General features: G+C 42.8%; 1 protein-coding gene across 2 annotated transcripts in view; it reads right to left on the bottom strand.

Annotated features, from left to right (window-relative positions):
* Positions 1-21044, bottom strand: part of PCSK6 (proprotein convertase subtilisin/kexin type 6) — a 178975-nt gene that overhangs the window by 54501 nt on the left and 103430 nt on the right. For both annotated transcript variants that reach the window (XM_066592884.1, XM_066592885.1), the window contains exons 7-9: positions 11374-11546; positions 8659-8871; positions 1538-1638 (exon numbers count right to left, since the gene is read on the bottom strand). In XM_066592884.1, coding sequence (XP_066448981.1) covers positions 1538-1638; positions 8659-8871; positions 11374-11546 — 487 coding nt within the window. The remainder of the gene's footprint in view (positions 1-1537; positions 1639-8658; positions 8872-11373; positions 11547-21044) is intronic.

Below are 21044 nucleotides of genomic sequence, written 5' to 3'. Positions count from 1 at the left end.
TTTCCTTGCACCTCTTGGATATACCAGTGAGGACTCAATACATTTTTCTCAATTACTGGTGGATGCAGGATTGTGAGCTGTATCCATTTTTTGGTTTCTGCTGGACATTGGGCTTACGACCCTTACAATTAAAGGGGTTGTCCTGTTACTCTGTGAAATGTAAATGTCAGGTTCAAATATGGTAAAATAACAATCCCTAAAGCCGATTTTCATTGATGAAGCTGTAGTATATGGTGAAACAGGTCAAGGGGGCTTTGTGGACTGTTTTAACAGCAGCTATGGTTCTCTTAAATTGACCTATCTGCGGTAATGGTTCATGTAATATTATCTATTAGTCAGACACTTTAATTGAGACAGATGCAGGAGTTGCATTTTTAACTTACCCTTCACAATAATCATAACCAACAGTAATGCAAGTTAAGTTTTAATAGTTGTGGGGAATTTAGGAGAGGCCAATAGGCCTAATGGATGCCATAAAAAGTACATATGAGATCTGCCCGAGGAAGGATTGTGAGAAAATCCGAAAGCTTGCTATAACATCATGTATTTTTGTTAGCCATTAAAAAGTATCATATCTACAGGATTTCTTGGTTTCTCTCACTGAGAACAATCACAGATCCTCTTAAAATACACCTAAAATAGTAACTGTCTTTTAATGAAACAGAAGGTACACTTGTGTATAGCGAAGTTATCTTGGTCCATTCGCCAGTTGCCCATATACTATCAGTAGATATTGGTTGAAAGCCATTTTTCCTAACTCGCCCACACGAACAACTCTGGTAGAAGCTTATCTTCAAAATCATAGGCGATGAAATTCAACATGGCTGATCCTTCTTTTCCAGTCATCTGTGAGGGTGGGGTTGGAGGGGGACAGTCCAGAGGCCTCCCATGCACATTACAACAGTTTGTAAGGCTGACAAAAGGCATCCATTTATCCCATTCAGCCTTTTATCCTAGAATATTGATCCAGAGAAAGGCAAGTTTCCTCATTTTGGGGGAAAAAATTTTTTCTTGACTCCAAATCTGTAAAATCCCTGGATCAACAATCCCACTGATACTTGGCTGGTCCCACCAAAGTCAGCAGCTTTGTATGATTTTTCATTTATGTGTATGGGGGCTTTTACTGAACAGATTGTAAGAGGCGCAAGTCACAAACTAATCAGCATAATCAAGTCGTCTCATTGTTTGCTGGCTTTAAAACTGAAGCTGTAAATTATTAAACAGAAGCACATAGAAATGAATAGCACAGAGCTGGTAGAATTGCAAATTTCTTGTACATCTGGAGTCTTCATTAAATTCAAAAGAAATCTGCAACTTTACAAAGTGTGTGCTGCCTGCTTCTATGTGCTTCTAGTATTAGTGGTTTTGGATGATGGAAGCCTTTGACCCTGCATCACCTACACATTACGAAGACAAATGGATGGTAGCACACCCTGTGTGGCAAAAGTAAAGTATTAACCAGGCATGACAAAGAAAAATAGTCATTTATAGACCCATTTACAAGATGCATAAGAATTCCTAGATGCTACCAACTTACTTTGCTTCCAATGCCAAAGCAATAACGCCAGCTACCATAGGAGCAGAGACTGAAGTCCCAGTGTGATCATCCGTACATCTCTGTCTGAGATCCGTTGTGACCTACCAATTAAAATGCGGAAAATTATCAAGCTACTATAGATAGCATGCCAGATATACATTAACCATGGCCTCTGTCATCTCAATACACTGCAGAAAATATAAAAAACCTGCAACCAAATCTGTGAATTCAATGAGGATTTCTAGGCTGGTCCTCCAGTGCAATATTTACATGAGGTGTGAACCTGGTCTTAGGCAATTGGAGCCTTCTGGTTGCCACATGGATTCAGTTGTGTTTTGCAATGAAATTATGGCTTTACTGTGGCTCACAGGCAGCTTCAAAATTTCCCTGTGGAGGGAAAAACTACAAGGATTTTTGCAAAAAAACTCATGTCGGATTATTTTCCTGGTTTCTACAACTTCACTTGCAACTTTTTTGTTGGAGAAAAATAAAAGTTACCGCGAGATGTGAAGATGCCATGATTTTACCACAAATCTCAGAAGACTGCCCGCCACTCACCATCTAGCTGCACCCGTTGACAAAATCGTGAAGCTGTATTCGTGAATGAGACAATCTCAAATCGTTCTTTGTTGGCATATGTACCATGCACAAGGAGACTAATATCTTACTTCTGAACCAAAACGATACAGATCATCTTGCAGTCTTCCCTCCCCAATTTTGCTTCCTCGTATTGACCTTTACTAATATGAATTCAATACAGTTCAGCTCACAGTATGATATTCACTACCATTGATGAAACATATTTAGGACATTGAAGCAGGCACATGTCTTGATTAGAATTGGTAGGAAGGTTTGGTAAAGATATTCCATGTACAATAACTTGGCACAGTGGCATCCATGGTTTCCTCTTAATCACGGGCATAACTTGAAGCTTCTGGGCCCCAATGCAAGGTCTGTAACACGGCCCCCAAATATAATGCTTTATTCATAGTACTGGGCCCCCTATATGGAGAAGAGAGGTCTTATGGGCCCCCTAAGGCTCCTGGGCCCTGGTGCAACCGCATCCTCTGCATTCCCTATAGTTCCCCCCCTGCTCTTAATAGGAAAGAAGGTAGCCTCCGCTTTTAAAGGGCTAAAGCTGACCACCGACAGTCCGAAAGACTAATTTAGACCACTGACTGCCCACTGTTGACCAGTTTTTGATCACAAAGCATGACAGAAGACTGGAGGAAGTACAGTGGGCACTTACTAACTACTCAGAAGCGAGACCGAGTTTAATCTGTCCCTAGTTGGTGACATTTGAGTAAGGTCATTTTATGTGTAAGCAATCTGCAGCTTCATATAAAATATTTAATAGGCATATATGTTTTTGGTGCTGTTCAATATTTGCCAAATCAATAAAGACCTACTGGCACAAGATGGTGCATCAGTAGCTACTAGGCCGCGTCTCCAAGATTCTTGGCTCAGCCAACTTAGTTTTACTAAGATTAAAGATAAGCAGCACAGGCAAATTGGATTTCCCACAATGCCTTGCAAAAGATCATGGATAATTTAGTTAGCAAGAGCCAACATTACCCATCTGTGATTAATACAAACACTAATGACTGCACCTGTTCGTGTAGCAATGCATACTGCGCCCTGCGCAATCACGGCCTATGCATTTTTAATAAATGATGTGGCAAACCTATGTATTTTCCTGAAGCAGAATGCTCCCCAGTCCATAAAATTTTCGACTTCAGAGCGATGCATAGAACACATTTTCAGGAGGGTTTACAAAAACACCGCTCCTGTTTCATTAATGATTTATAATGCGGCTCAGGTTATTTTGGAACTCACGCTGGGTTTTTCTCTTAGGGCAAAGTTGTGCCTTATAAAATATACGGGATCATGTTGCATATTAAGTGCACAATTACAGCACAAGTTTGACAGTAAAATCCTTCAACTATTTGCTACTCTTTCCTCCCAGAACTATTAAACTCATGAATCGTCTGCAATGGTAAGAAAACAAAAACATTAAATGGCTGAGTGCTTTCTACTACTTAATGCCTCCGTTAATATATATGAAGCACGTTTAAAGGCAAGACATTTATCTGAAGTCATAAATACACAGAACTAAGGCCTGAACCTGAAATACCAGGTACATTAATTATCGCACTCTCGGCATCCTTCCACCCAATTAGTGAAGCAGAGAGTCTAGAGAGCCTGTCCTTTAATATTGAAATGGAAATATCCGGCGCAGCCGTGAGCACACTTCAGAAATAGTAAATGGGTAATTGGATGTCAGTCCAGCTGCAAGTCTATCGAAAGATTGAAAATCTTTTCAAGTCATTAACCAAGTGGTAAAAAATAAATAAAACAAGTGAAGGATTTTTTTTGCTCCATAATGCCATCACTTGTTATTGCTATGCTGATTGAATTCAGAAAGGGTGGAATGTACTTTAGTGCACTCAGCAGCAAATGAGAACTATGTCTTACATCAATGGTCAATTGCTGCAATATGTATGAAATAAGTGTAGTGCGAAAGAAATATCATCAGGAACCTGTGGGATTTAAAAGGTCACTACACCTGAAATCTACAAATGGCTTTACGTATAAAAGAGCAAAGCCCGCCCGCACTCCGGATTGGAGATGGCAGGCACTAAATACAACTTTGTTGGCGAGACGGCTAAAAAATAGTTCACCACCTTACAGTGACATTTATCATGATTTGTAACGTGGCATAGAGGTGTTTTGCATAAAAGGAAAAAAATCTGTTCAGGGGGAAAGCCACAGCAAATCTATGGTGAAAAAAATGGTCACACGTGACTTTTAATTGTTGCATTGTAAAGAGTAAAATTTGCAGTGCAATGGGCACACTGCAGATTAAAAAATCCACGCAAACTTTTTTCCATTATATAGCTTGCAGATTGGGTCCTCGAAAACCCCATTTCATGGTTTTTCTGGTGAGGCAGCCACCTAGTAACAATATTGGGTATAGGCAGCTGCCTCCCCTGCCAATGGAGAGAAGCAAACACTATGGGGTGAACTGGAAGTACTTAGTCACAAGTGAATCTCGCAAGGCTACAACGATTCATAATTTTTGTGCTAGCCAACGGAGGAGGTTGCTCGCCCCATTGCAGTGCCTTCATCTGTGGAGACATCATGAAGAGATGCCAGTCTCAGTCTTCTTTCTGATGCTCCACACTGGAAGAAGAGAACCAGAATGTAGATATAAAAAAAGCGCAACTGGGAAAGTCAGGGACTTTCTCTCTCCTCACTCTACTTTGACTCTGAAGACAACATGCAGGAGGCTGTCAGAGTGTTTTCCACAATACACTGTAAATGTGAGTCCTCCAGCAGAGCAAACGGCTCATTTGAGCAATAGGGCCATGCAATCTAGCCACCGTTCTGAGGTGTTCGCCTCACTTAGTGCCTTAAACTCTAACTTCCCTGAACTCCAATCTGAAATCGTTTGGGATTCAGAGTCAGTCATTCACTTTTCTGCCTCCTTGGAAAGTGGAAAATGGAGCAAAAGTTTGATTGGCAAAACACTCCCATTAACCCCTTCAGTGGCAGGTTTATTATTACCATGTCATGCCTCATAGAATCCTAGAATTATACAGTTGGAAGGGACCTCCAGGGTCATCGGGTCCAACCCCCTGCTCAGTGCAGGATTCACTAAATCATCCCAGACAGATGTCTTTCCAGCCTTTGTTTGAACACTTGAAGGAGAACTCATGACCTCCCGTGGTAACCTGTGACGTTTTGACCACGTTAAGCTTGACAAAGATCATGGATGCGGTCGAAACGTCGCTGTGATCATTGTGTGGAGTTCTAATAAAGAAGGCATCCTAAATGCAAGGATTTTAATGAAGGCTCCTCTCTCCTTTGACATGGTACATTGTGGTATGGATTTGTGAAGTTCAGTTCCACTGATGAGTGTGCACTTCCACAGGCTCCACTGCATACAAGTTTGTAGCAGTGCTGCTGGCAATCTTTGCTTTTTGTTTAAGTCTGCAGACACCGTGAGCCTCTTACTGTTCACTGTTCATGCTGACCAAAGGTAAAGGTTGGTGTTATACAGCATCACAGTTCTGATCAACCATTCATTGCCGAAAACATGTAACAGATATAAATTTCGCATTGCCCAGTTCCAGGATTCGTATATCTTTCAAAAAGTTTCTATTCGGACAGAGTGTACAAGGTATATGTAGCAGTAGAGTGTGATTATACAACTGGTATACAGTTGCGCCAATCGGTGAAATAGCTTCCCTCAACTTCAGGCGCACAGCCCTGAAGCCCTTACAAATAGAAAACCTCTATCCATCTTTTCAAATTAAATGAGGATATAACTAACCAAAGGCTAAAAGAAAAAGAAGGAAACAAGAAAAGAGAAAAGAAAACAACAGCAACTTTTAGAACATGGGGGGGGGGGGGGAAGAGAGGAAGGGGGAAGAGTTTGGTGGGGGTAAAGGATGGGTCTTTGGAATGTATGTAAAAGCCTGCATACATATACGAGCTGTCGCCTTAATGTACTGAGCGGTTGAGAAGAAGGGCTGTACTCCATAGCGTAACCAAAAAAAAAAACATCAAACACTCCAACAGGATTCATATTTCAATAGAAAATTTACTTTACTCCTCCGGTACTAGAAGGAGCCTTAGTATGTTTAAGTCAGAAATTCCAATCTGGCCTGGCTTCTCACACCATTAAATCCATTGGTTCAGCACAGAATCTCTTAATTTTTAATTTAAGAGAATTAGACTTTTCTGAGGCTGTTAAAAAGGGGTAGTGGTCTCTAGAGCCTCTATTCCCAAATACCTATCAACTTGGGGTGCAGAACTGCTGTTCGGTTTGTTCCACTCTTTCACTGTAGCTGATGCGCCTCTAAAATCTTCAGAAATTAAGCTGGTGTATTTATTACATACACCCACGGGTTCGAAGGAAATTAAGTAATATGATAGACAGGCCATTGTTTCTTAGATTTAAGGATTCTGTAGTGATGGAGTCTGTTTCACTAGTTTGGTGTATAGCAAATGTGGTGCCAATATTCAAAAAGGGGTCAAAAAGTGGACCTGGAAACTACAGGCCATTAAGTCTTAAAGCCCACTTACATGCAACGATTAATGCTCAAACTTTGTTCAAATGACCGCAGATGAGCGATAATCGTTGCGTGTAAATGCAGGCATCGTGCCATTTTCGTCTGAACAACGATTTTAAGGGGAGCTTAAAATTCCTAGTTCAGCTGCAGAAAGATAAAGTATCTCTCAATAGACCGCACGCTGTGTTCTCAGCAGGAGTTGGGAGATTACATGAGAAAAATGCAGCTGTGTGCAGAGCCCAGCCCACATGCCCGGCTCTGCAAACAGCTCCTGGGGCCCTTTTAGATGCAAATGAAGATGATAAAGTGTTAATGGACATTGAGGTCCGTTAACACTTTATGCAAAATGATCGCTAAAACGGTCAATCTTTCAATTGTTTGAAATACTGTCTTTGCATATAAATAAGCCTTTACTTCTATTGTAGGTAAAATGTTTGAAAAGTTTCGAAGAGATGCTATCCTGGAGTACCTCAAGGAAAATAGCTGTATAACTCCATATTCCATATCAGCATGGGTTTATGAGGGAAGGGTCAGCTTCTACAAGGAAGTAAGTTTTAAACTGGACTGGTGAGAGTCAATGAATCTTGTATATCTTGACTTTTCCAAAGCGTTTGATGCTGTGCTGCATAAAAGGTTGGTATATAAAAGGAGAATGCTTGGTCTGGGCGAGAATGTGTGTAAGTGGGTAAGTAACTGGTCAGTGATAGAAAGCAGAGGGGGGTTATAAATGGTACATACTCTTGAGTAACTGTTACTAGTGGGCTGCCATATATATTTTCTAATGACCTGGTAGATGGATTGCGTAGTAAAATATCAATATTTGCAGATGACACAAAACTATATAAAGTAATTAACACAAGAGAAGGCAGTATAAGGTCGCAAATGGATCTGGATAAGTTAGGGGTTTGGGCAGAAAAGTTGCAAATGAGGTTTAACACTAATAAATGAAAGGTTATATACATAGACAGGGAAATGCATGTCACCATTACACACTAAATGGGAAACCACTGGGTAACACGGACATGGAAAAGAACTTGAAGGTTTTAGTTTACTATAAACTTAATTGGAGCAACCTGTGTCAGGCAGCTGCTGCCACGGCCAACAGGATCATGGGGTGCATCAAAAGAGGTCTCGGGACACATGATGAGAACATTGTTCTTCCTCCTTACAAGTCACTGGTCAGACCACAAATTGAATATTGTGTCCAGTTTTGGCCACCGGTACTCAAGAAGGACATATCAGAGCTTGAGCGGGTTCAAAAATGGGCAACTAAATTAAAAATGGAATGGGCGAACCACAATACCCAGAGAGCTTATGAAAACTGGGGTTATTTAGTTTAGAAAAAAAGATAGCTACTGGATGGACACAAGTCTTTTTTCAGCCTACAATACTGTGTTACTATGTAAGTTCAGCATAGCACACCAATTTACTATTCAGCATGGTCTTTCTTAATGTTCCATTTCCTAGTTAATTTCTGGTTCTTGAAGGCTGACTGGGAGGGTAAGATGGCCATCATGGCTCCCCTTAAGGGTAAAATTTTTGTTCTAATGTCCACAGTCTTGCAAGATTTGGTCACGTGACTATGAGCACTTTCAATGTTTGCCACGTGGCGGATATTTTGTTTCTTTCCAACACCAAAGGAGGCCAATCATACCCATAGCTGTTGTCTGGTGGTTGTTCCTTCCTATTAGAACAAACAATATTTGTAGGACATAGATTCCTGCAAACAGCATTTCCAGCGTGAGGGTGAATTAAACCGTTTTATAATTTTACATCATGGGCATATTCGCCACAATATCCATATCTTATGTTTCTATACGCATAATTATCCATACATTGTATTCATGCTGGCCAATCAATGAATCAGCAACTATTTAACACATGGGCAGGCTGGGTCTTCGGAGCCCATTTTTCTTCCTCGGATGAGGATATAAAGCCAATACAGTTCGCGAAGTAACATTTGTATGCACATGTCATGTACAACTTATGGACTGAAGGGTTTTTAGACAAGTTGATTTATCATCACAGTCCAACACAACTTACAATTTTCCTCTCATAAAAGGCACCGCTGCTGTAGGTTGTAGCCAATGTAGATGCACATTCCTCCAAGTACCAGGGCTTGTATCCATTTTCTGTGGTGCTACTGATGGAGATAGTATAGATGCTGTTGGTATAGCCATCACAAGAACAGTAGTCTCCTTCACGACCACCGTTCCCAGATGCCCAGACGAAGAGGGAGCCCAATCCTTTACGACCCTGTAAACCAAGACATGATTTGCTTATGTTATATTATATCAATTTTGATTATTGCCTTATTGGAACGTGTGAATACTTTATTTAAAAATGTGTAATTAGTATTTATAGATGCTTTTACCAATACTCTTGTAATCCTGTCAACGCCATGCTGTTTGCTATATCCCACAAGTGCAAAAAATAAAGGAGGGGAAGGTGGAGCAAGAGTCCTGATGCCTTATGGCTCAACGCCAGGACTCTCTGGAGGGCGCGAGATGAATACTAGTCTTGTACAGCTGCAACTTCCTTCTCCATTAAGTACAGACAACTGGGGACTGACGACTATTCTAGAACCTAAACTAAAAGCTGGCCCGGGCACCTCCCCTTTGTGTATTTTCATATTACAAGAGCATGTGACACGCATGTCAGCTGTTCACGCCCTAACCATATGGACTCATGTAATGGAAAATTATATTTCATTAAGTCATGCCATAACTAGAAATATCCCATTAGTCATGTATTTCCCTCTGCACCAACAGGATATAATAGATGTTCACTAGCTGGCGTAAGCTCGAAACAAAGAATATGACATGCAGCATTAACCCTAATGAAACATTTCCATCTTAGATACGTGGCCAGAAAGCAATAAGGAAAAAATGTCACTCATATATGATTTAGGTCATGTAATGAGCCTTTAAGGCTGGGTTCACACATGCCAGTAGTGGTGTGGCAGCAATCAACACAACTGACTGATACATCATGCACTGCCTTTTGCAAAGACCGCGTCCTGGTTTATAACTAGATGTAAATCATGTCTAAACATCTCATTTCAAATGGCAATTTTTTTTTACCTAATTCCTTAAAGGGGTTATCCAGGACCACTCTCCAGAACACACCAGGGTTGGAGCGGAAGCACTGCTCCAACCCCTGTGTAGTGTCCGACCCTCGTAATTGCAGATTTCATTACAATCAATGAGGGCTGCGCTTGCAATTACAGGCGCTGGCAGCTACACAGGAGTCGGAGCAGTGCCTTCACTTCAACCCCAGTGTATTCCGGTGGGCGCTTCGTGGATAATCCCTTTAAGGCATCCTGCACATACCTATCCATACCTATCCATGGAGAATCCGTAGCGGGTCCCTTCTGCCCCGTGGACATGAGGGCTGAAAATAAGAATAAACTTACCCGCAGCGGACTGTGCAGATCTTCTCTTCTTCACGTCCGGATCTTCTTTCTTCGGCCGGCGGATGTGCTCGGCACATCGGCGGCGTGCCGAGCGCATGCGCCGGGCACATCCGCCGGGCCGAAGAAAGAAGATCCAGCCGCGAAAAAGGGAAGATCTGCACGGTCCGCTGCGGGTAAGTTTATTCTTTTTTTAGGTCTCCCGCGAATCCGGACGGCTTACAGAGGCTTCAATAGAAGCCTGCGGGAGACCCGCACCTAAATGGAGCATGTCCATTTTTTTTCAGGCTCCATATTTTTTATTATTCCATTTTATTGACCATCCGCGGGTGGTCAATGCATCCCTATGGGGTGTGGATCCGCGTGCGGGTGAAGAGTTAAAATCCGCTGCGGATTTTAATTCTTCTTTTCCCCGTGGACATGAGGCCTTTATGATTAAACTAGGGGACTTTACCTTACCCCTCTACAAAGCTGCAAAGTCTAATTTTGGAGAAAAAAAACAAAAAACAAATTCCTTAAAACTGCAATGTGTGAAACCACCGTGAAAAAGGAAGAAAATACTGAAGTGGAAAAGAAAGCCATGCAGGCAAATTTGTACAATGTGATGTTACAATTCAGTTAAAGCAAAATTGCTATGGCTGAATGAAATTATGACTAATAAAAAATTATTTTTTCATTTAGTGCAAATCTATATGGTTTCCAGTTTTTTCACACCAGTGGTTAGTATTGTTGCCTCGAAGCATCTGGGTGCAGTTGTGATCAAGGATGGCATCATGCGGTTTGTATGTTCTTATGGCATTCATGCAATTCTTCAAGTACTTGAATTTCCTCCAACACTCCAAAAACATGCTGGAGAGTAGGAGAGTTTGGCTTCTCATCAAACCAGCCCCTAGGGTTTTCCTGAAATAGGGAAATCTGAGGGCCCAATTGTGGACAGGGACCGATATGTATGGTGACATCTCTGCACCACTGTGAAATACGTTGGTGTAGTATAAGCAGTGGGAAATGAACTAAACATGTCAAAAAAAATTGTGATGTAGATCCTACTAAAAGGGTCTCTAAATAGATACTTTAAAAGCGAGTATTTTTTATAACCACACAAAAAGGTATTAAGGCTTGTGACTTCCGTTTACAACTTATAATAGGGTCTGCTAAGTTTTGCTAAGGTGTCAATCTTCCTGTTAAGAACCACGCAATCTGCAATGGAGCCTGCTAAAAGTCTTTGATACAGATGTAACATAGGCTAACAATAGTTTCTAATTAAACAAGTAATGAGACACAAAGCATATATATAATAGCTTGAGAGTATAGAAGAAAATGTCTTTCATATACCAAAATCCTATCACCTTCTTAATGCCATCTTCAAATGCTTTCTTGGCTAGGGGCCCAGGTCCATCAACAGTCTTGCCATCATCATCGGGGCCCCAACTTGCACTATAAATATCAATGTAGTCTGGTCGGATGCCCAGCGATTTGGCTTCAACAACATCTGTTACGTCCCCATCTAACATGCGGATTCCTGAAAGAATTGAAAAAAAAGTTGCAGCTTATTTTTTGCTGCTCGAAGATCTAATCTGTAACCCTCAGAATTCTGTGAGCGAAGCATTGAGCTTCCAGAAGTAATCAGTGTAGTGCAAAAACAGAGACCTAAAATGCATTCTTCCCAAATGTAAGGGTCCTTTTACATGAGCCGATTCTCGTTAGAACGAGCGAGTGACGACATGACCAGCTCGTTGGCTCTCGTGTAGACTGCTTAGACAGGTAGATGCATTGTTGGCTTGTTCAAATGAGAATCGATAAGGTCATCACATTCGCTGTATGTGAATGAGAGGGACTGAACAACTGCTGTTTAAACTGTACGAGCCAAAGATGGTTTCTATGCCTGCGTAAAATGAACAACGAAAGAAAAGCGAACAATCGTTGTTTGTCGTTGGCCGTGTTTAAACGAAAGATTATTGTTCACTTATGCTCATTTGAATATATTCTTTCCATCTAAAGGCACCTTTAAAATTCCCTGTAGACACAGTTTGAGTTCTCCTCCTCTGTCAACTTGATAACAATTCAACACAGCCATTTATTAGTCGTATCAGCCTATGGAAAACTGTGTGATAAATGATATTTGCCACCATTTCATTCCCCATAGGGAATGTCAACTAATTTTTCCAACTTCCATAATCCTGCCCACAATTTAGTCGAATGTATACACAAAACTGCACATTTCTTTAAGTATGTAAAAAGGACAGTAATGCAAAGTGAGAGACTGCATCATTTACATTTTTTAAGGGGGTATTTCTAACCTTTTGCAATCCAATTTTGGATTCAGGGTTTCCTAGGGGGCTTTCTATTTCTGCAATTATACAATGGCGCCATCTGCTGGCTAGAGCCAGTACTTGACATGCTGGAGAGGCCCCCGACAACAGAGCGGCCAGTAATATACAGTAAGCATACCCTGCTGGACGTTTTCCAACATCGTAGCTGTACAGCCTTCAATCAGAATGTCGTCAGACAGTGGATTGGAAAGGGTGAAGTGCAAGCTCTCATGGGAAACTGTGCCCCAAAAGACAACACGTCATTTGAGTTGAAGTACCGGTATTTCACAAGCCTTATCACAATGTTTTTTCTATGTCCTAACAAGTACTTCAAGTATCTAAAACCAATTTCTAGAGTTTCGAACCACAATTACCGGTAGCTTCTTTATATATGGTCCCTGCAGCAGGGTGGACCATATACTTTTGCTTGCAAGCCCTTGCTCCATAAACATCTTGAAACCCAAAACCACCAAGTGCATTCTACATTTTATATTATGACTGTTGTAATCAAACTCAATTGATAAATCTGGTTTTACATCCAAACATAAGATGCCTAAAACTCCTTGAATCCTTTTTTCTTTGAGGCTCATCTGCCTCGTAATTTGCCTTTGCTAGAATGGAAATCCGTTTTCTCTAATAAGATACATTACAAAGTATCTTCTATTTGCTTGTACTATTGATTTTTAAGACAAAAGTTTTATGCTGCAAAGTTAAAGGGGCTGGCTGCATAGATTTACAGCTGCTACCCTACAGACTACCCAGTTTTTTCCTATACTCACTTGTTTCCCCGAGGCAGGCTCTTACTGTAGGTCAATGAAGTCTGACGTGATCCATTGACAGTGAATGGTGGGGAACGCCTAACTGACAAATTCACAGTGCCAGGAGCCAAACCTAAGAGCCCGTCCCGATGGACACATGGGGGGGGGGGGGGGGCAGGAATAGAGTCAGAGCTATGCAGCCAGCCTTACTGACTTTGTACCATGACAGGTCCATTTTTTTTTCTTTAAAGGAACTTTATTGGGTACTTCTATTTAATACAGTACATGTATAAAGAGAAAGGCTACATCAGTAAAATTTCACAAAAATGTGGCTATTACAGCCTTTGTGACAGGTCGCTTTTTTAATGCATCTCTAGTAACAACTCACATGCATACAGCTACAAATGTCACTGCATCTCAATATTATGGAGATTCACAGTCCTCCTTAGAACTTCAAGGGTAGTTTTACATAGGCTGAGAATCCGTGGTGTGGGACGAACGATTCTTAATATGATCGTTCATCCCATAGGACTGGTTGTTCACCTCTTCATTTAAATGGGGAGATGTACAGATGAATAGTGAGCATGTTTAGCTAAAAAGCGAAGATCAGCTGCCGAAAGAGTAAATGCTCATTTATCGGATATTATAAAAAAAAGCATTTAGTCAGGAATTTGAAAGTGCTGGGTTTACGAATGGGCCTACAAATTGATAATATAGCAAATACCAAAGGCTGTACAGTATGCAAAATTTGCAATATTTATTAAATGTTAGCTGCAGAAATTGAAACAAATATCAGTGCAAGCCATTGTGAAAAGAAAGATATGCAATAAATAAGTGGTTTATTCAACTGTCTGAGAAATTCTTTTAAACCCCGATGTATAATTCCTACAAAAGCATTCACACAAGCAAATCTATGTCCTTGAGCTGAGCTATTCTGATAACGTTACTCTAAATCTTATTCCACTGCAATTTAAGGGAGATTTACACACAAATGCCATTGAAGATTTATCCTCAGGATAGGTTATCAAAAGTTGATCAGCTGGGGTCTGCCAATCGGGACCCTGGCCTATCAGCTAATCAGGCATCCGCTCTCAGCGCCACAGTACTCAGGGGTCAGAACGAAGGTAGTTGGCTCCAATGCCTGTGTAGTGGCAAGTGCTCGTGATTGCTGGTGCAGATCTCATTAAAGTCAATGACTGTGACCGCACTTGATTGTTGGTGTAGCTCATAGGATGAATGCGCCAGCCACTATATAGCTGTCGGAGCCAAATGCTTTTGCTATGACACCTTTGTATTGCAGCACTTAGCTGACTGATCAAGGTTCCAAGCTGATCAACTACTGATTTCAGACCCTGAGAGTAATCAATAGCATTTATGTGGAAAATCCCTTTAATTGTGTCAGTTTCTGGGAAAGTAGGTGACCCCATGAGACACTAGCGTTGACAAGTACAACCCTGTTAAGGCTATACCCCCTCTGAGTGATAGATACCAGCTAGACATTGCAGAAGTGGCTGGTCCAGAACCCCTTGGCCTATCTGCTAAGCCTGTAGTCAGCTTATGCGCCATGTAATGTTACATTTCCCTTGCAGCGGCCATTGAAGATTGGAAAAGGGCAAATGTCCCCATCTTCAAAAAAGGGAAGAAGGTGGATCCAAGAAACTACAGGCCTGTGAGCCTGACTTCTATACCGGGAAGGATCTTTAAACAAATTATTAAACAGCATGTATGCAAGTACTTGGATAATAATGGAGTAATTAACCAGAGCCAGCATGGGTTTGTAACACATAAGTCATGCCAGACTCACCTAATTTCCTACTAGGACAGAATCCCCAATTGGGTTGATTAGGGAAATGCAGTGGATATAGTATATCTTGACCTTAGTAAAGCATTTGACAAAGTATCTCATACCATACTTATTGAAAAAAATGACCAAATATGGGACTGACAAGGCAACTGTTAGGTGGATTCAAAACTGGCTGAAAGATCATACTCAAAGAGTGATCATAAATGGCTGCACATCCAAGTGGAAGAATGTATCAAGTGGGGTACCACAAGGCTCTGTCCTAGGCCCGGTGTTTAACATTTTTATAAATGATCTTGAGGAGGGAATTGATGGGAAACTGATTAAATTTGTCGACGATAAAAAAGCTAGGAGGGATAGCTAACATTAGGGAAGAGAGAGAGGATTCAAAAAGAGCTAGGAAAGCTTGCACAGTGGGCAGCAACTAACAGAATGGTATTTAACGAGGAGAAATGCAAAGTCCTACATCTGGGCAATAAAAATGAAGAAAGCACATACAGCAGCAGCACATGTGAAAAAGACTAATAGATGATAGACTGAACATGAGTCAACATTGTGATGCAGCAGCCAAAAAGGCAAACACAATTCTGGGATGTATTAAGAGAAGCCTAGAGTCTAGATCACGTGAGGTAATTATCCCCCTCTACTCTTCCTTAGTCAGACCTCATCTGGAATACTGTGTCCAGTTCTGGGCACCCCACTTTAAAAAAGAGATAGACAAACTGGAGCAAGTTCAGAGTAGAGTTACCAAGATGGTGACCAGTCTGCAAATCATGTCCTATGAGGAACCGTTTAAGGATCTGGGAATGTTTAGTTTGCAAAAAAGAAGGCTGAGAGGAGGCTTAATAGCTGTCTACAAATATCTGAAGGGCTGTCACAGTGCAGAGGGATCAGCCCTATTCTAATTTGCACAAGGAAAGACTAGAAGCAATTTGATGAAACTGAAAGGGAGGAGACAGATTAAATATTAGAAAAAAACTTTCTGACAGTGAGGGTGATCAATGAGTGGAGCAGGTTGCCACGAGAGGTGGGGAGTTCTCCTTCAATGGAAGTGTTCAAACAAAGGCTTGACAAATATCTGTCTGGGATGATTTAGTGATCCTGCACTGAGCAGGGGGTTGGACCAGATGACCCTGGAGGTCCAACTTCCATTCTATGATTCCGACATGGCGCGTAAACAGACTACATTTTGTAGCTTTTTCCTGCCTTTTTCCTCTATCGGAAAAAGGCAGGAAAAAGCTACCAAAATGCTCCTAAAAATGTTATAAAAACAACTGAAGGTTAAGGCTGATTGCCCTAAACGCCACTCACTGCACCACCAGCAAATAACAGATTTGGTTGAGGAAAGCAGCGATAATTCAGGTATTTCCCCTTCAGCAATCGCTGCATGAGAAATGCAGTATTACAAGAGGGTGATTCAGATGCATGACCATCCTGTAATGCGAGGGTGGCATAAATGTCCCCCAAAATAGTAGCCACTCACAGATCAGCTCTTCATTCTGGCTATTGTGATTCTGCTTATGTATTTCTTTTAAGAGGGTCTGCTTTTATTTCCAACCTGCGGGGCCCAGCTTGAGGATAGCGCAGTAACAGAGGTGGACACCAACAGTAACTTAAAACTTTGATCCATAGGAGATACAAAAAGTAGTGGTTTAAGTTATAAGTAGAACAAGCTTGTTGGTTACAGTCTTTAAAAGGTACAGAGCTTGATAGTTACATATATGACATAGTGCAGATTTTCAGGTAGCGGTCCAAACTGCCCCACAAGGAATGCTTGATGAAGGGAACTGCCGTCAAAAAGCAGTTCCACCCAAGGCAACAGTCTAATAAGCAGAGTACTAGATCACCAACGACAAAGTCTGAGTGCCCTTGGCTTAGATGAACTTCCACCGAACCAAACTTCAACCTCATAGGAAAGTGCTTATGACTCGTAATCCTGATCACCAACACTCCTGCTACTATCCGCAGACTACGAGGCACGTGAATTATAGTATTGAACTCTGCCGTTGACAGGACCCATATGGCACTATGCTCCACTTCCAGCCCTATGTCTCAGACCCATACATTAACATACAAGGCAAATAACTGTTTAGATTCCTAAATATGTAAAATGGCAAAAACTGTTCAACAATATGGTGATACTCAGAGGCGTAACTTGAAGTTCCCGGGCCCCGATGCAAAACTTGTAACAGGGCCCCCAACTATAATGCTTTACTTATAGTACTGGGTTCCCTATATGGAGTAGAGAGGCCTTATGGGCCCCCTAAGGCTCCTGGGCCCGGGTGCAACCGCATCCTCTGCATCCTCTATAGTTACGCCCTTGGTGATACTAACTTGGCAGTCAATGTTATGGTCATTAGGACCATAGCAGTCCATAACCTAAATAGCAGTTCAATTCACACTTTCTGTAAAGGAGGTTCAAGTACAAGACATCAGCAGCAGTCTTACAAGCTCACCTTACCAGCTCCATCTAATAATCATCTACTGTGTATTTGGGTGTGTTAAGCATAGACCAGCAATAGCAAGAACTCAATACATTAGACTAGCTAAACCATGGATACAGCTTTGGACATAGAGTCAGCATTTTTCCAGTCAAGGGCAGCAGCAGCATTATATTTCAAACCTGAAAATAAAATACATAATTAAGACACGGTCCGTCAGCCTGGACATTGGGTTTGTTCATCTGTAAATGAACATTTATAGTATATAGAGTTCATTCACAGTATAAGCCGGTAATAAGAGTGCATTGCACTGTGACCCAACAATAAAACAGCACATAGAGCCAGAAATTCTCTGCACATGGTTTCTCGCTGACATTTAACACTCTGCAAATATGAGAACTTCTAAGTGCTGTTTAGTCAGTGCAGACAAAGGCATTCTGAAAATACTTCAACCTTTTTGTAGCAAGGAATAAGCTATTCTATTTGAAAAATAGGAAACAAGAAAAATGATTGCAGCAGCAGCAACGTAACCACTCGGTACCTGAATCAAACAGGTAAAACATTCTCTGGCATTTGCATGGGCGTCCGGCGCTTCAGTGCCCCAGACAGCCCCCAGTCTGGTGGTCCAGAGCTTCGATGCTGCAAGCAACCCCTGGCCTGGGCGTCCAGAGCTTTGGTGCCCCAGACAACCCCTGCCTTGGGTGTCCAGCGCCTCGGTGCCCCAGACAACCCCTGCCCTGGGTGTCCAGCGCCTCGGTGCCCCAGACAACCCCTGCCCTGGGTGTCCAGCGCCTCGGTGCCCCAGACAACCCCTGCCCTGGGTGTCCAGCGCCTCGGTGCCCCAGACAACCCCTGCCTTGGGTGTCCAGCGCCTCGGTGCCCCAGACAACCCCTGCCTTGGGTGTCCAGCGCCTCGGTGCCCCAGACAACCCCTGCCTTGGGTGTCCAGCGCCTCGGTGCCCCAGACAACCCCTGCCTTGGGTGTCCAGCGCCTCGGTGCCCCAGACAACCCCTGCCTTGGGTGTCCAGCGCCTCGGTGCCCCAGACAACCCCTGCCTTGGGTGTCCAGCGCCTCGGTGCCCCAGACAACCCCTGCCTTGGGTGTCCAGCGCCTCGGTGCCCCAGACAACCCCTGCCTTGGGTGTCCAGCGCCTCGGTGCCCCAGACAACCCCTGCCTTGGGTGTCCAGCGCCTCGGTGCCCCAGACAACCCCTGCCTTGGGTGTCCAGCGCCTCGGTGCCCCAGACAACCCCTGCCTTGGGTGTCCAGCGCCTCGGTGCCCCAGACAACCCCTGCCTTGGGTGTCCAGCGCCTCGGTGCCCCAGACAACCCCTGCCTTGGGTGTCCAGCGCCTCGGTGCCCCAGACAACCCCTGCCTTGGGTGTCCAGCGCCTCGGTGCCCCAGACAACCCCTGCCTTGGGTGTCCAGCGCCTCGGTGCCCCAGACAACCCCTGCCTTGGGTGTCCAGCGCCTCGGTGCCCCAGACAACCCCTGCCTTGGGTGTCCAGCGCCTCGGTGCCCCAGACAACCCCTGCCTTGGGTGTCCAGTGCCTCGGTGCCCCAGACAACCCCTGCCCTGGGTATCCAGCGCTTCGGTGCCCCAGACAACCCCAACCCTTGGAATCCAGTGCTTTGGAACCCTCTTTTTGAAACAAGAAATAACATTTCCAAAAACACATGAGCCAGTTTAGAAAAATTATGCTTCTTAATATTGCTACACAACACTATATAATCACATTAATGTATTTTTTACACTTTTATATGTTTTATGCATTAAAGTGTCACTGTGCAAGATGACTTTTCAGAATCAGCCATTCTGTATGTACATGAGAAATAACTTTATATCTGGCCATTAAATGATTCATATCCTGCATTTTCAGCAGTTATTCCCTCTGAAGGCTCTAAATCTTATTGTCAGTTTTTCCCTGAACGGTTGGGTGGAGACTGCTGCTATCATGTTTTCTGTATACTGCACACATACAATGATCAGCCATAACAGGTCCTCTTGTGCTGCCAAAACAGCTCAGACCCATCAAGGAATAGACCCCATGCTATCCTACTGAAAGAGGACACTGCCATTAGGAAATACTGTTGCCATGAAGGATTGCATTTTATCTGCACAGTAACATCCACATGAATGCCAAAATCCAAGGTTAACCAGCAGAATACTGCCCATAGCATGAACACTACTTCCAACGGCTTGCCTTTAGGGCATCTCTGTGCCATCTCTCCCCCCAGCTAAATGACACAGCTATCTATATGATGTAAAAGAAAACATGATTCATCAGACCAGGTCACCTTCTTTCATTGCTGCTAAGTCCAGTTCTCATGTGTCCATTGCAATTTGTGCTACTGTAGTTCAGGCTTGCCTTCACTCCCCACAACCATTAATTAATCTTAGGTATCCATGACCCTGTTGTATCATATTTGCCATTTTGGAGATGCTCTGACTCTGTTGTGCCATCAGAATTTGGCTTTCAAAGTTATAGTAACATAGTATGCTAGGCTGAAAGAAGACAATATCCATCTAGTTCAGCCTGTTTCCACCCCCCCCCTTCCTTTTTGATCCAGAAGAAGGAAAAAAAAAACTCAATAAGGCAGAAGCCAGTTTTCGGGGCAAGAATTTCTTCCCGACTCCATTATGGCAGAATAATCCCTGGATCAACGTTTGAAAATTTCCACATGACTCCAAGACCTGGATCATCCCTCCCGCTGGGTATTTAATGTCTATATCCTGTAATGTCATAGCGCTCTACTCCCCTCTTAAACTCCTCTATGGATTTTGCCATCCCCACGTCCTCAGGCAGAGAGTTCCACAGTCTCACTGCTCTTACAGTAAAGAACCACCTTCTGTGCTGGTGATGAAACCTGCTTTCTTCTAGACCTAGAGGATGCCCTCTTGTTACCGACGCAGTCCTGGGTATAAACAGATGATGGGAGAGATCCTTGTATTGTCCCCTCATGTATTAATACATAGTTATTTGGTCGCCCCTTAACCGTCTTTTTTCCAGGGTAAATAATCCCAATTTTGGCAGCCTCTCTGGGTATTCCAGTCCTCTCAATCTTTTTTTTAAATTTAATTGCCCTTCTTTGTACTCCCTCAAGCACTGCAACATCTTTCCTGAGCACCGGTGACCAGAACTGTACGCAGTATTCCATATGGGGCCTGACAAGTGCCTTATATAGTGGGAGGATAATGTTCTCGTCCCTCGCCCTATATCTCTTTTAATGCATCCCAAAACTTTATTTGCTTTTGCAGCAGCCCACTAGTACCCCCATGTCTTTTTCCATATCACTTTTCCCTAGCTGTACCCCATTTAGTGTATATTGGTGACATCCGTTTCTCCTGCCCAGGTGCATAACCTTACATTTATCAACATTAAACTTCATTTGCCATTTTTCTGCCCAAGCCCCCAGCTTATCTAGGTCCGTTTGTAGCCGCACATTGTCCTCTGTTGTATTAATTACCTTGTATAGTTTTGTATCATCTGCAAATATTGATATTTTACTGTGCAGCCCCTCTATCAGGTCGTTGATAAATATATTGAACAGCATGGGGCCTAGTACTGAACCCTGTGGCACCATACTAGTGACTGTGGCCCAATCAGAGTATGAACCATTTATTACCACCCTCTGCTTTCTATCCCTGAGCCAATTGTTTACCCAAATACACACGTTTTCCCACAGACCAAGCTGTCTCATTTTAT

The sequence above is a fragment of the Eleutherodactylus coqui genome, chromosome 2 (genome assembly GCF_035609145.1).
Source record: "Eleutherodactylus coqui strain aEleCoq1 chromosome 2, aEleCoq1.hap1, whole genome shotgun sequence".
NCBI classification, from domain to species: Eukaryota; Metazoa; Chordata; class Amphibia; order Anura; family Eleutherodactylidae; genus Eleutherodactylus; species Eleutherodactylus coqui.
Note: the sequence above shows the minus strand (reverse complement) of the source record. Positions and strands in the feature narration are given on the sequence as shown.